Genomic DNA, 16,067 nt, shown 5'->3' with positions numbered 1-16,067 from the left:
CTCCAGAAGAGGGCATCAGGTTCCATTATGGATGGTTGTGAGCCACCATGTGGTTGCTGGGATTTGAACTCTGGACCTTCGGAAGAGCAGTCGGCACTCTTAACCACTGAGCCATCTCACCAGCCCGGAAAAGGTTTTAAAAAGGCATTGAGCCATCCCAGAAGAGCAGTGAAAAGACTTTGTTAGGCAGTTGTCTAGAATGGTTAGAAAGCAGTAATTCTAGATTTGAACAGGGATATCTTGGTGGGATGAATACCATCATAGAAAGCTTGAAATAAAAGTTGTTATGATATAGGACAAGAGTATAAGCAAAACCAAAACTAAGGTCATTAGAGATGTCATGGAAATCTAAACAAATAGGGTAAGGAAATTATGGTTGTTAACAGACTAAATTAGACTGACATGGTGTTATAATATTAAATAGGACTGTAATAATGCATTTGATCTTAAATCCAGAAATAAATTTTGTCTTCAAGTAACTGTAAGGTTGTGACACTGGACCATAGAATAGAAAATGAACAGTATCAGGAATATGATTTCTTAATAATAATTACATAGTTTAAAAAGTGCTGTTTCTTGATTTTCAAGTTTGAGTCAGCCTTTAGTCACCACAGGAATGGACAGAGCCTGTAATTGCCTAGCAGAATGTGACAATTATAATAATAAAAGGGGTGGAAGAGGCAAGGAGATTACTACCTCTAACAGTTTTGTTTTTCACAGAATCGAGAGGTAATGCTGAATTGACAAATAAACAATAAAGATACACTATTAAAGTTCAAAAGTGGCCAGGTGTGGTAGTGCACACCTGTTTCCTCAGAATTCCTGAGGCAGAGGCAGGAGGATTGCTAATGTCTTAGTTAGGGTTTCATTGCTGTGAAGGGGCACCATGATCAAGGCAACTCTTTTTTTTTTTTTTTTTTTTTAAGATGTATTTATTTTATAAGTGGGAGTACACTGTAGCTGTTTTCAGACACTTGAAGAGTGCATTGGATCCCATTACAGATGGTTGTCAGCCATCATGTGGTCCCTGGAGATTAAACACAGGACCTCTGGAAGAGCAGTCAGTGCTCTTAACTGCTGAGCCATCTCTCCAGCCCAAAAGGCAACTCTTACAAAGGGAAACATTTAATTGGGGCTGACTTACAATTTCAGAGATTTAGTTCATTATCATTATGGTGGAAAGCATGGCAGTGTGCAGGCAGATGGTGCTGGTGCAGCCAGTAGCTCTAAATCTTATTTAGAAGGCAGCAGAAAGGGACAGTATCACATTGGCTAGACTTGAGCATATATATGAGACCTCAAAGTCCTGTCTCCACAGTAACTTACTTCCTCTAACAAGGCCACACCTCCTCCAATAAAGCCACACCTTCTATTGGCACCATTTCTCATTGGGCCAAGCATATTCAAACTACCACAGCCAGTTTGAGAATTAACATCCTGTATAGAAAGTTCCTCAGCATGACCTCATTTCAAAAAGTATTCCATGAAGCACTTGAAGACTTTCCAAATATTAGGGAAGACATGGCTATCCAGATCTAATAGGCTCAAAGGATTCTATAAATTTGATCCTTTTTTAAAGATGCTCTCCAAGGCTTATAGTGAGTCCATCAAAAGAAGTAGATAAAAGGAATTCTAAAAATAGCAAGAAAAAAGGTGTCAAGTTAGTTTGCATATAGCTTAGTGGTAGAGCACTTGGCTGGCTTGTATAAAGTTCTGAGTTTGATACAAGTGCCATGAGGGCAGGATGGGGAGCCAGAAAAAAATCATAATGGGAAGTTCTATTAAACTCACAACGGATGTCTCTGGAGAAACCATATAGGATAGAATCAAATGGATATGATATATTCAAAGTCCTGAGGAGGGTGCGGAGGAGCAACTAAGATTACTGTACCCACTAGAGTTACTCTTTAGAATTGAAGAAGACATACTTTCCAAGACAATAAAAGCCAAGGGAATTTGCTACCACTAGATTAGCTGTAATAAATGAAAATTTAAGAAAGTATAAAGCTCAAAAAAAAAATCAGTCTTTTAGAGAAAACCAAAAAATAACCAAAAGTATTTTAACAAAATAGCAAGACCATGTTTTATTAGTAATAACCTTGAATATGAGGATTCTTCAGCTAAAAAATATAAACTGAAAAAAAAAATGAGATCATGTGGGACCAGTTGGTATGCTGCTTGTGAGAAACCTAATTCATTAGTAAGAAGAGACTCTTCACAAGCAAACACCAAAAGTGAGTAGAGAATGCACACATTAAACTAAACCGAAGACACAGGTCACTCTATAAAGGTGAAGGGCTAGTTTAGCAAGCTAGAATTATAGTTATAAATGTGTATTTATGGGCCGGAGAGATGGCTTAAGGATAAGGAGCACTGACTGCCCTTCCAGAGGTCCTGGGTTCAATTCCCAGCAACCACATGGTAGCTCACAACCATCTGTAATGGGCTCTGATGCCCCCTTCTGGTGTGTGTGAAGACAGCTACAGTGTACTCACATATATAAAAATAAATAAATAAATCTTTTTTAAAAAATGGTATTTATTTAATTCTGGGGCCACTGCTTTATGTAAAGCACACAATACTAGTTATAAAAGAGTAGGCTCTAATATAGTGTTGTTTGGGACTTGATTCCATATTCATTTTAATGAGCAGATCATCTAGAAAGAAATCACCAGGGAAGCATCAGAGATAAGGTATACTACAGAACCAGTGGATCTGACAGACATTTAAATAACATGCCGCCCAGCAGCTGCAGAATGTGTATTCTTCTGCATGTGCTAATAGTCAGAGGCTACAAGACAAATCTAAAAGATTGAAGAACTTGACATTAGAGTTTGTTTTCTCTGAATACAATGAGATAAGTAAAACCAAGAGAACTTTAGTAGAAATAAGCTGGAGGGTGGTGGTGCATGCCTTTCATCCTAGCACTTAGAAGGCAAAGGTAGGCATAGCTCTGAGTTCAAGGTCAGCCTGATCTACAGAGTGAGTTCTAGGACAGTCAGGGCTATGCTGTGAAACTCTAGTCCCTTGGAAAACTTACATGTCTAAAAATATTTATGATTCCTAACAGCAAAACTACAGTTATGAAATAGCAAGGAAAATAATTTTATGAGGGCTATCATAGCATGACAGACTGTATTAAAAGTTTGCAACAATTGGAAAGTTGAAAACCACTGCACTGAATTATTTAAGCAAGGACGTTTTGGTGTGTGTGTGTATGTGTGTGTGTGTGTGTGTCTGTGTCTGTGTCTGTGTCTGTGTGGTTTTAACATAGAGTACAGGAAAAAAGTTGTAAGTTCTGTGAAGGAAGTTATAAAGGACAGCAATCAGTACAGCAAGGGACAAGATCCAGGACCCTGGCTAGGAATGGCAGAGGAGAGAAAAGGGGAAATACAATTAGATGCATCATCTAGGCAGCTAATGATATAGATGTAATATGGTATCACTGCATAATAATACTTTCTTTCTGTTTATGGAACAGATTACTAAGAGCAGGACAAATGAAATTTTTATTCTGGAAAGTTTCACAAAAGATTGTTAGTTAGTTCATCTAGAAATTTTGTTTTGATTTTGTACTTGGGAATTTGTTTCAATATTTCAGGAGTATGTTCATTTAAAGAAAGAATCCTAGAGATTTAAGATCTTTTAGACAGTTTGTTTCCCTGATGGTCTTGATAGGTAAAAGAAATGATACCTTATCCTAGAATTTCATATGCATGCTATATCTGATCTGAATTTAGATTTTTGGTTTAGTTTCAAAATATTAAATTTTACTTCAGTGGCTTTCCTTGGATGACAGATTGTCTTTTGATCACATTAATATTCTTTCTTGAATTGGAAATAAAACCAGTTCCCATCAAATTTGATAACAAAACATTTGTACTGCTTAATCACAGTATTCTTTTGCTTTGTTGGCCCTGTATATTTAGTCAGTCGGAGGAGCTTCAATAATTGATGCTTGAAGCAAATGAAGCTGATTTGTGTGTTGACATCGTCAGAGAGCTAACAAGTCCACAGGAAACTGCTGGACTTACGTAAACTGACCATGTGTCTCTAAGGAGACTGTTGATGCAGTCTTAACCTTCCTTCCACACCTGCCACATGATGTCTCATTTTTCATTCTGTTAAGACCTCCTTGGCAATGCTGTTAATTGTTTACCCATGATGCACTCTTTATCCTCCTGCTAAACATACTTCTTGTCTTCGAGGAGAGAACTGGCTCCCTTGCACACATACGTCACATAAAGTAGTGATAATACAAGAGTGTATCCTTTGTGATCGACCTCTTAATATTTGAGATTACTTTGTTCTGTGGGATAGTAGTTTATATTTTTAATAAACAATTGGATGTATTTTTAAAGATGTATTCTGTAATTGATGACACTTGGTTGTTTTCAGCTGCTCTAGTATGAATAATGTTCTGGGAATATCCTTATGTCTAATTGTGTATAAGTAAGCATATGTTGGGTATGTGCATAGCAGTAGGTCACAGGGATCCTTTAGATATACCTATGTTAGACTTTCATAGGTTGAATAGTATTACAAGTTGTACCAATGTATATTCCCATTAAATCACATCCAGCTAAGTCCCATGTAATTCTAAGAGTTTTGTTGCTCTGTCTTAACTAATGCTCCATTCTACTACTTTTCTTCACATGATGGTATTCTGCTAGGGTATTAACTTATGTCCAAATAACCAGTAAGAGTAAACTTGTTTTCCCATGTTGATCGCTATAATAGAAAAATATTTATTATTTATTTACAATGATTGGGCTTTAGAGTAAAGACTTCCTCTTGTGTGGGGCATATTCTTGTTATAGAGTGAAAGCAAAGAGAATAAAACCAACAAAACAGCTATCCTATGCTTTGGTTAAATGTTTTTGTGTTCATGCTCCAGAGGCCAAAGCCTATCATAAAACTATGCTCAATGCCAGTGAGGCAGAAAGTTGCTCTCCCAAGCCAGGCATTGGAAGTCATGGAAGAGGGTGATCCTTTCACAAGAAAGGACAAAGTTCAGGTGTTAGCCAGCGCTCACAGTCTGTTGCCACTTGATGAGATGCTGCTCATTTTCTTTCATTTGTATCTTATTCTCATTTCTTGTATTCTGTTCTTTTACATTTAAAAAAAGTTTAAAAAGGTTTTTAAGGTTATAAATGCTTTGTTGATTATACACACATAAAATCATATTTTCTTTCACTTGTTCTTTTACTCTAAATACAAAACTTTAAAGTGTGTATCAGATGATAAGAATTTTAGAATTTTCTAGCAGACTGAACCCAACCACTGGTCCTAATTGTGTTAGAAAAAGAAATAAATAATTGTGAAAAGCAGAGAAAGGAAATTTAATTAACTTGCACTAGGAAGAGAAACATAAAGAAGGGCCCCCCTGTCCTTGTCCATCTAAAGTAGGCTTAGAAAGAGGCAGCAGCATGGTAGTGGGTGGGCAAGAGTATGTGTAGCTAAGCACTGCTGATCTAGGTGTCCTCTGTCTGTTCAGGGTTTCTTTTCTGGTTCTGCATGGTGGTCAGAAGGAGTTCTTACAGCTCTAGGGCACAAGCTGCTTCTCCGATGAGCCATGCTCCAGAGTGCTGTCTTCTCATAGGGACAGTTACCCTCATTTGGGTCATAGTTTTGTTGTGTGAGGTTCTGTTGTTTCTGGAGTCCTTGGTGACTGCAGGCTTAGGACATTGGAGACCTTTCAATATTTTGTGGGGATCTGGAATAGGACATTATAAAAAGCTGACAATAAGTTACTTCAGGTACGCTTATATTTATTCTTTGCACCTTGAAGTGAAATAAAGAGGTTAGTTAGGTATTACCTTTTTCCTAGGTAGTGATTAACATTCCTAGGTGCAGAATTAAGGCGTATAGTTGCAAAGTGAGAGGAGCGAAACCAGGATTTTAGTTTGTTACCTTGTAGGCCCAAGTGAAGAGTTGGTCGTTTTTTTCGTTTTGTTTTTTTTGTTTTGTTTTTTATTTATTTTTTTGGTCTGTTTTGTTTTGTTTCGTTTTTAGCAAAGTCAGGTTTTAAGAGCCTTTTACCAAACTAGCTGTATTTTGGCATGAAACATATTGATACTAAAGACACATATATAGAGAGGATATATCTATTAGCTAAAAACCATTTTAACCAAATTCCTTATTTTAAAACTTGTTGGATATTAGATTAACATTATGTGTGTGTGTGTGTGTGTGTGTGTGTGTGTGTATGTATTCTAGGTATCCTCTTTCTGTTCATTGTTACTTTTCTGGTTCTGCATGGTGGTCAGAAGGAGTTCTTACAACTCTAGGGGACAACATATATATTTATTCCCCCCCCCCGACAAGATTTCTCTGTATAGTACTACATGTTCTTGAACTCCCACCAGGCTGACCTTAAACTCAGAGATCTGCCTGACTGCATCCCAAGTGCTGGGATTAAAGGCCTGTGACACCACCACCTGACAAATTACTACCATGTTTAAAACTCAAAAACCTTAACTTTATCTGCAAGTAGACAGCAAGCTACAAAGTTTGTTCATTATCAGATCAGAAAGCACAGTAATACTTTTATATCAGAAATTAGGAATTTCTGTGCTTTTACGATCCTGGTCTTTTAGGCGAGTTGGGATTTGAAAATTTTCTTTCATCCTGGTTGGTTAATTCCTTTGTTTTTAGTAGTGTCTTTGTTAAACTTGAGTAAAAGAGCCGTGGGTAGTAATTTCTGGATGCTTAAAACATTTTTTATTTAAATAATTGTTTTTGTAGTAATGCAGACATTTTGGAAGTTAGTCTTTCCACAGGAGCCAAAATGTTTGTAGTAGGAGTTGGAGAGCTACCTCAGTATCTTAAGGACTGCTTTTGCAGAAAACCAAAGTTTCATTCCCAGCCCCCACAGTGAGCAGCTCACAGCAACCTGTAACTCTGTGTCCAGGGGCTCCAAAACCTCCTTCAGACCTCTGTGGCTCCCCAGCCCCACAACATACGTTTACGCAAGGAAACACATACGTTTAGAATGAAAAGAAAGTATTTGTTGTAATATTATTCTAAAATTTATATAGTTATTTGAAGATTGTTTTATTACCCAATGAACCAAAATACTTATTATTATTTTTTTTAATTTACCAGGATGAACAAAATTGATCGATTTGGAGTAGATTGGTTTTGCCTTTTATTTCATATTTATTACCCTTTTATAACCTTGGTTATCTATATTAGGCTTTTAATGAAAAGGCTTATCTGATACATTTTAGCATTGAGTATTCAGGTGTTCAAATAGGACAGAACTCTTGCTTGAACAGGTCTGGTTGCTCATCCTGCAGTCCCTGTGCTCAGAAGGCCAAGGCAAGAACGTAGGTCACCACTCAGTCATGGCTATGTAATAAGACTCTTATCTCAGAAAAGCCAAGGTGTAAGGCTGGAGCTGAGTCATGTTTGCCCAGCCTAGTTAAATCCCCAGCACCAGGAGACAAACGCTTCTTTCTTACCGTAAAGAAATCAATTTCTAAAAACATATTTGCTTAAGAAATAGTATACACCAAAGATAGTTTTTAGGATTAATAATATGGAAATGAATAATTTTAAAAAATTTGACCAGTATAGATAGAAATTGTGTCCTTGTAGCTCTCTTTTTAGAAATGAGTATTAAAAGTCAAGATTCTTAGAATGTTAAATTATTTGCATGTAAATAAAACCTGCCAGAATGTAGTCTCCTAAATACAGTTTAGTACTTCAAACATTGAACAATAAGAATTGTCGCTGGGTGTGGTGGCGCACGCCTTTAATCCCAGCACTCGGGAGGCAGAGGCAGGTGGATTTCTGAGTTCGAGGCCAGCCTGGTCTACAGAGTGAGTTCCAGGACAGCCAAGGCTATACAGAGAAACCCTGTCTCGAAAAACCAAAAAAAAAAAAATTGTCAGAGGTATTTGCAAAATTATGTCCCCAGTGTTTTGCTTTTTCTTTTTTAATAATTACATTGATAGTCATCTGCTGTTATTTTTCCTTACAACACAGTTTGCTCCCAATCTTCTTAAATATCTTTATACTTAAATAAATAAAACTTTTGGTAAATTTAATGGTAACTATAAACCATTATTTAAAACTTGCTTTATTAATTGAGTGCTGATTTTGCTTTTCAGCGGGGATCTGATGAGCTTCTCTCTTCTGGTGTTATTAACGGACCTTCTACCATGAACAGCTCTACTTCTGCAGGTGTGTATGGTAAGTCTGAACACCCTGTCCTGTGCTTCCTTTCTGTGAGCTGCTTTTTTTCTCATTCTTTTTATGTGCCACTGTTTACAGTAAAAATTTGTGAATTTTACTCAATAAGAGAAATGGAAATATTCAGCTAAGGAAAAAAGATAATGTTGAAGAAATTTAGGCATGGGTCCACCATGTTGTCCATCTGTGATTGGGAAGATACTGTAGGCAGAGACTTTGTTAATATAAACATATAAACAGTGATATGGGAGTTGAGACTAAAGCCAACTTTGTAACGCTGAGCTCAGGTTAGAGTCACTGGCGAAGCAGCTGGGGAGATACATGTAGTTAAGTTGGTGGTGCTTGCTGTGCAGGCATGAGGGCCTGGCTTTGACTGCCCTGTCTGTTTATTGCCTGTGCCTGTTACCCAGGATTAGGGTGTGGGGGGGAGGGGGGGGGATCCTTGGAACTTGATGGCCAGCTAGTCTAGCCAAAACACGGAGCTCTGGGTTTAGTGAGAGACCTTGTCTCAGAAATTCAGGTAATGAGTGATAGAGGAAGACACCCAAATGAATTTCTGGCCACTATAAGGATGCCATGCGTGGGTAGTTGCCTATGCACATGCATGCCAGGAAGCAGAGAAAGATGAATGCTAGTACTCATTACCTTTTCCTTTTTATTTGTTCAGGAAGTCTTGATCATGGAAAGATACTGTCCATGTTCAGGGTGGGGCTTCCCACATCGGTAAAGCCTCTTTGGAAAACCTTCCTAGACTACACCCAAGGGTTTATCTCCCAGATGAGTCTATTATGTGTCTTGAAGTTGACAATCAAGATTAACCAGCATGCTCAGAATACTTGGAAGCACTGAAAATATGCAAACAACCTGACTTACCTGTGAGGTTTCTGTGTAGGGGAGATGTTTGCCTTTGTTTTTAGAGCTTTTAGGTCATGCATCTGAGACACAGACCTAAGGGGCGTTGCTAGGGATCTAATCCAATCGTTGAGAATGCTAGACAGACGCTACCCAACTAAACTTGTTTGATTCATTCATCTCTTAAGGTTCTTTTTAGATTGTCCTAGATTCCCACAGCATTATGTCCTGGAGGTGTGTGTGTGTGCGTGTGTGTGTGTGTGTGTGTGTATGTGTGTGTATTACTAGTACCTTGAATTTCCTTATGATTTCCACTTGGTAATGTAGATCCTTTCATCATGCTGGGAATTGGACCCAAGATCTCACATGTATTAAGACGAAGTTGTATCTCTAGAACCAAAGAAACCTTTAAAAAAATAACTTTGTAATAATCCAAACCCAGGGTTGTCTGAACTTGTGGTATTTCCCCCTCTGCCTCCAGAATGCTTCTGATGTTATATGCATTCACCACTGTGACAGTGTGAGTGTGGCTCATTCACAACTGCCTGTAACACCAGCCTCAAAGAGTCTAACATTCTCTTTTGGCCTCCATGAGCATCCATATACATGTGGCATTCACACACACACACACACACATAGAGAAAAGTCCTAGGAGTAGACTTTGATGCTTTCTTAAGATACACTTAACTTTTTTTGTTGGTTTTTGTTTTTGTTTTTGTTTTTGTTTGTTTTTGTTTTTGTTTTTTTGAGACAAGGTTTCTTTGTATGGCCCTGATGTCCTGGAACTCTGTAGACCAGGCTTGAACTCAGAGAGGGCTGGGATTAAAGGTGTATACCACCACTGCTCAATGAGACACAAACATTTTAGTGAAGTCATACTATGCACCAGAGTGAGAAAGCTGTGAATACTGACTTGCTGAGTGGTCTTTGTTTTCTTTAGTAGAATCAGAAAAATTTTTTGTAGATAATCTGAATATCAGCTTTAAAACTACTTAAAGTCTGGGAAACAACTTTGTATTGGAAGAAAATTTTTTGTTTGGAAACAGGAATTAGTTTGTATCGTCTTGTAAGTACATGGCTGTCTCATAAAATTTTTGCCATGTGTGGACATAAGTGATGGGCTAATGATGCATAGCTATAAATTTACCAAAAGACAGAAGAAAGCTGAAGTAGAAAGATTAGTACATACACTGTGGTGTATCTGTAGCAGGTAAGCTTCTGAAGGGTTTATTCCACTGAGGGGACCGAAGCCTTTTGTATCTGTAGAGGGCAGGTTATTTAGTCAGCTTCATAGACCACTTGTGTGTGGTCTAAAGTGGAGGCAAATGCAATATCTGAAGGGACAGACCAGCTTTCTGTCATCTTGTTAAATATTAAGCTTTACAGCACTGGTTCTTTCTCTAGAGATGGATCTTTGGGTGTCAGGTGCCATGGGGTCATTGGGACTTTGTCTTGGAATGTTGGTTGGTATATCTAGTAGCTAGATAAGGCTCCATGCAGTTGAATGTTGATTGTTATAGTGCACAAACTAACATTTGTCTTGGGCCTTTTTATCTTTGTGCTTTTCAGTAAGAGCAGTGTTCCTAAGTATGTGGCACCAATATTTATAATTTAGTAATAACTTAAAATGTTATCTTAGCCAGGCCTCAGGAAACCTAAGCAGGACAATTTCAAATTCAGTGAGGGCAAGTTCCAGGACAGACCTTGCTACAAAATTCTATCCTACCTTAAAATGATAACAGTGTTTACCTTTAATGTTGAACTTTTAAAAATGAATTCAAACATATTAGGTAGAATTGCTCCTGTAATGTTGAGTAGGGATCCACAAAGGATTCAGAAGGTCAGTGTCATATAATAATTGATTTTCTTTCTTTTTTTTTTTTTTAAAGATGTATTTATTTATTATATTTACATATAAGTACACTGTAGTTGTCTTCAGACACTCCAGAAGAGGGCGTCAGATCTTGTTATGGATGGTTGTGAGCCACCATGTGGTTGCTGGGATTCGAACTCCGGACCTTCAGAAGAGCAGTTGGGTGCTTTTACCCACTGAGCCATCTCACCAGCCCAATAATTGATTTTCTAAAGTTAGCAAATGATGACAAAATTGAACTGTAATATATTGTCTTCTAATAGAGTTGCTGACTTTCTATGGAATATACAGGGAACACTGCATGTGAAATTAAGGAAAATTGTGAGTTGATTTATTGCAAGCTTTTAAACAGAATAGTGATAAAGTTGTATTTCACATCTGCCTTGCCAGTGATGCCCACATTTTCAGCTGTTGGCCTAGCCATCAAGTGGTCCAACATGATGGTGCATCACTGTAGTCCTAGCACTGGGGAAGTGGAGGCAGGAGGATCAGAACCTCAGGATCATCTTTGGCTACATTTTTAAAATGTGGAAAGGAAAAAAAAAACCTGTGTGTGAGTGGCATGGGCGGGGGGAGAGGGACGTGGGAGAACTAGAGAGCGAGCATAGGCAATAATAGGTAACAAGATTGAAAGCTGCTAGAAAAAAACTAATCCTACTTACTCATTTCCTACTCTACCTGCTGCTTTTAAATCAAAAGCTCTGTATGTTGTCCATGAGAGATTTTATAAAGAGCATCAGTCTCTCATTGACTAACTTTCAGATTTAACTGTTCTGTCTAAGAGGATGCAACTACAACAGAAACACTAAAGAATTAAATCTACCAAATCCCATTCTTGCTTATTTTGTTACAACTAATAATAATATAGATATATTTAAAATGAAGATTTTATGTTGCATAAGGATACTGGAACACTGGTGTCAAGTTACAACTCTCCCAGACAATGTGGGATCTATGGTTATTCTCTTAAGATATTGTTAGTGTTATTTTAAAATCCCATGTATGATGAGCTACTTGAGGTGCTCAGGAAGTAAAGGCCCTTGCTGCCAAGCCTTATGGCCTGAGTGTGATCCCAGGCAGTTCCTTCGTGGTGGAAGGAGAGAACTGACTCCTGCTGTCCTTGACTTCCACACATCTGCTGTGACACACACATGTCTACATAAAATCAATAAATACAATGTAATAAAAAACAGGTACATATTTTGTAAGAGCTTTAAATTACGAAGCTTAGTTCTGAAATAAAGAATATTCCTTCCTATGAGCTTTACCTAAAAATAGACTTGAAGATATTTTGACTCAGCTTACATTAGTTTGTTATTATAATATGCTGCTTTCACTATGTGTGCTTATGCATCTTCATGCACAGGGCAATGTATTTTATATCTGGGAACTTGAACATAGATCTGCAGTTTTAAGTTATTTTTCTTTTAATGTCCTCTGGTAACTGAAAACATTTCAACACTTTGTAACTCATATTCATTCTCCTTTTAAATATAGTTGTACAAATGAATGTCAGAAACTGATACTATTCTGTTTGTTTACTAAAGAACTGATTTTTATCTTATCCCACTGTTACTCAGATTAAACAGCTACTTTTAAAGTCTTTTAGCTACAGGTGGCCTTGACTAGTACAAGTGTTTTATGGGACCTATGGGTCATCTCTATACTGTTTGTCTTTTCTCCTACTGCTTGACTATCTTTCATCTCAGATTGTAAAGATGATGGTTACCTTTTAGTAAGAGAGACAACCTAGAGTCTGTCCCTCATAGTTTTATATGTTGGTATTACAAACTATAAGCAATGTTGCTTAACTTCACAAGCATAATGTTAAATGTTATATATTTAACATATCAGTATATGTTATATTATTGGCTCATTTATACAATGTTTAAAAACATATACTAATCTATGTTGTAAAAAAAAATCAAAATATGCTTGGAAGAGAAATATAAATGGAAAGAGAAAAAACTTCACGTGCATAAAGCACACGTGTGTTTCTGTGTGAGTGAATGTGTTGTGTGTGGGTGTCTCAGGATACCAATAGAGGTCGTTAGATCCTTTAGAACTGGGGTTATAGGTCACCCACCTGGTGTAGGTGCTGGAAACTGATTAGAGAAGAGTAACAGCAAGAGGTCTTAACTGATGATCCATCATCATTCCTGCCCAGTATTCTTGATTTGGCTGCTGATTATGCAGTCTATTTATGAAGCTATGATAATATTAATACTAAAATCTATTAATGACTACAGTACAAAAAGAAAGTTATAGAGAAAAACTTTGATATAGTTATGAGTTCTAACGAATATATACAAGATGAACACAATATATACACAGTTGAAAATATATGTATAGACTCTTAGTGATCATTCTAATGTCTATTTTCCTTTCCTTTCAAAACAGAAGTCCCAAATTATTACTAGACTGCCACACAAGAATAAATACCAATTTCCTCCTCCCACTTGAAAGTGGAAAGTCAGTGATAAAAGAAGACTGGCAGAGATGAAGTCCAGCTGTACTTTCCTTAACCTCTTCTCTAAGGATAGGAATGATGGTGATAGTGGTGGTTTGAGTAATAATGGCCTCCAGAGGCTGACTATTTGACTAGTCATCAGACAGTGACAGCACTTGAGAAGAGTTAGGAAGTGTGACCTTGTTGAGATAGGTGTGCTCTTGTTGGAGGAAGTCTATCACTGGGAAGGGTGGGGGTCGGGGTCCAAAAGCCCAAGCCAAGCCCTGTGTCACTGTCACTCTTGGTCAGTCGATCAGGGTATAGCTCTCAATACTTCTCCAGCACCATGGTTGCTGCCATGCTCCCAATCATGATGATGATGGACTAATAAACCTCTGAAACTCTAAGCAAGCCCACAATGAAATGCTTTCTTTGGTGAGAGTTCACTTAATCATGGTGTCTCTTCACAGCAATAGAACAGTGAAAAAATGATAAAGCGCTACTTTACAATTTGAACCAGTAGTCAAAAATTATAGTAGAAGATCATATTAGAAAATCTGGTTCCTAATCAAGAAATCAAATCCCCTGTCATTTATCCATATTTCAGAAGATCTAAAAATATACCCAAATCTGTAATTTGTTTTGAATTACAGCACTCTCATCTATATTTGAGTTTACATACCATTCTTAAATAATACTCCCATGATTGGCCTGGCTTAATTCATGTATACAAGAACAGGCCCAAAACAAGAAATTATAAAATGTGTCACTACATCAGATGAGTGGAGAGAAAATCTTATGACAGATTACTAAAAGCATAGTTATAGCTGTTGGTAATAAGTACAAAATAAAAGCAAATTAGTGAGATAATCTTTGTATTCATGTACTTGAAATAATCTTCATTTGAATCACTACAAATCTGGAAGACTAATGACGTAGCATGTATGAGGTCCTAGGTGTAATACCCAGAAACACAACATAGCAGTGTACTAACAGTACATACCTAGTTACAGACACAAATTTGGGAGGAAGTGTTGTGTGTGAGAGGAGGGACAATAGGGAATGTTCAGTTTATATATGTTTAGGTCAAGTTGTGTGTACAGTCACAACATTAAATATACTGTGTTTTTATATGGCCCTCTTGATATTTAATTGTATAGGATTATAGGTAGTAAATTTTCATTAGTTTTTAGAAAAGGGATATTAGGAATTTGGCAAGATTATATTTTTTCGGCCAGTAGTGACAAATATCACTTAATATTTAAAAGAATTATAATGAAATTTTAAAATAGTTATATTTGGCCTGTCTTCATACTATTTGTGGGAGAAAAATATTTCTGAATTTTATCTGCATAAACTTGAGTAGTCATTATAGGCAGGTCAGTTGTAGTATGATTTGAATAAAATCTTGCTATGTGCTGGGATAGTCAGTTCATTTTTGCAGTGGCTGGTCTGAGATGTCAGAGCAGAATAGCATCATGGGGAAGTACTGTACTGTAGAGTGTTGAGTAGCATGCCTGGAGTTTGAAGTATGTAGGGGGTATTAAAAAGTATAGATTTCAACCAAGGTCTGCTTATTACTACTGAGAAGCATTACCATAAGAACACAAAATTTAGCTAACAGAGTGAGAAAGGCTATAATACTTAAGAAATAAACTAAAATTTTACATATAACTCATCCAGATCGTTTTGGTTGTATTAGGAACAAAATTTATATCATATTCTTTCTTAAAATTTGTTGTTTGTTTGTGTGAGCCCTGGCTAGCCTGGAACTCAGTCTTTAGATCAGCCAGGCTTCGAACTCGGAGATATGTTTGCCACTGCCTTCTGACTGTTGGGATTAAAAAGTGTGTGCCACCACAGCCTGGCTTAAATTTTATTGTTTTAATTCTTTTTATTAGTGGGCTGGAGAGATTGGTGAATAAGGTTAAGAGCACTGCATGCTCTTGCAGAAGACTCAGGTTCAGTTCCTAGCACTTAAATGGTGGCTTAAAAATGTCCGTAATCTCAGTTCCAGGGACTCTAGTACCTATTTCTGGCTCCTTGGGCACCAGGCATTCAGAATGTACATACATGCATGCAGGAAAAACACTTATACCCATAAAAACAAACATACACATGAGACATTTTGAATGTTGAGTTTAGAGATATGGTCATACCTCAGCTAGTGATTGGCATGATTTTTGAAAATGCAGTGACTATCCTAGAGTAGGGGCTCTCAACCTGTGGGTCACGACATGGGGGGGTTGAACTATCCCTTCACAGGGGTACTTGAGATGATCAGAAAGTACAAATATTCATATTATAATTTATAACAGGCAAAATTACAGTTACAAAGTAACAACAAAAATAATTTTATGGTTGGGGTCACCACAACATGAGTAAGGGGTTGTAGCATTAGGAAGGTTGAGAGCCACTGTCCTAGAGTGTGCTTACACAGACCTGGGCAGTATAGTTTACTTATACATTTAGGTGTATATGGTGTATGTGGTTTAGCTTATGCCCTAGACTGCAAACCTGTGCATATTGATTTTGTGCAAACCTGTCACCGTATTGAATACTATAGGTAGTTGTAGTTCAAGTGTTGTTTATCTAAACTTAGAAAAGGTATACTTGCAGGGCGTGGTGGCGCACGCCTTTAATCCCAGCACTTGGGAGGCAGAGGCAGGCGGATTTCTGAGTTCGAGGCCAGCC

The 16,067-nt window shown here is 37.4% G+C and overlaps 1 protein-coding gene across 5 annotated transcripts in view; it reads left to right on the top strand.

Annotated features, from left to right (window-relative positions):
* Positions 1 to 16,067, top strand: part of Ptbp3 (polypyrimidine tract binding protein 3) — an 84,258-nt gene that overhangs the window by 17,826 nt on the left and 50,365 nt on the right. For 3 of the 5 annotated variants that reach the window (XM_021201321.1, XM_029539563.1, XM_029539562.1), the window contains one exon: positions 8,118 to 8,199. In XM_021201321.1, the coding sequence (XP_021056980.1) occupies positions 8,169 to 8,199 (31 nt within the window). In that variant the 5' untranslated portion in view covers positions 8,118 to 8,168. The remainder of the gene's footprint in view (positions 1 to 8,117; positions 8,200 to 16,067) is intronic. The other 2 variants (XM_021201320.1, XM_029539564.1) reach the window with 1 other exon arrangement.

This window comes from Mus pahari, chromosome 6 (genome assembly GCF_900095145.1).
Source record: "Mus pahari chromosome 6, PAHARI_EIJ_v1.1, whole genome shotgun sequence".
Taxonomy (NCBI): Eukaryota; Metazoa; Chordata; class Mammalia; order Rodentia; family Muridae; genus Mus; species Mus pahari.
Note: the sequence above shows the minus strand (reverse complement) of the source record. Positions and strands in the feature narration are given on the sequence as shown.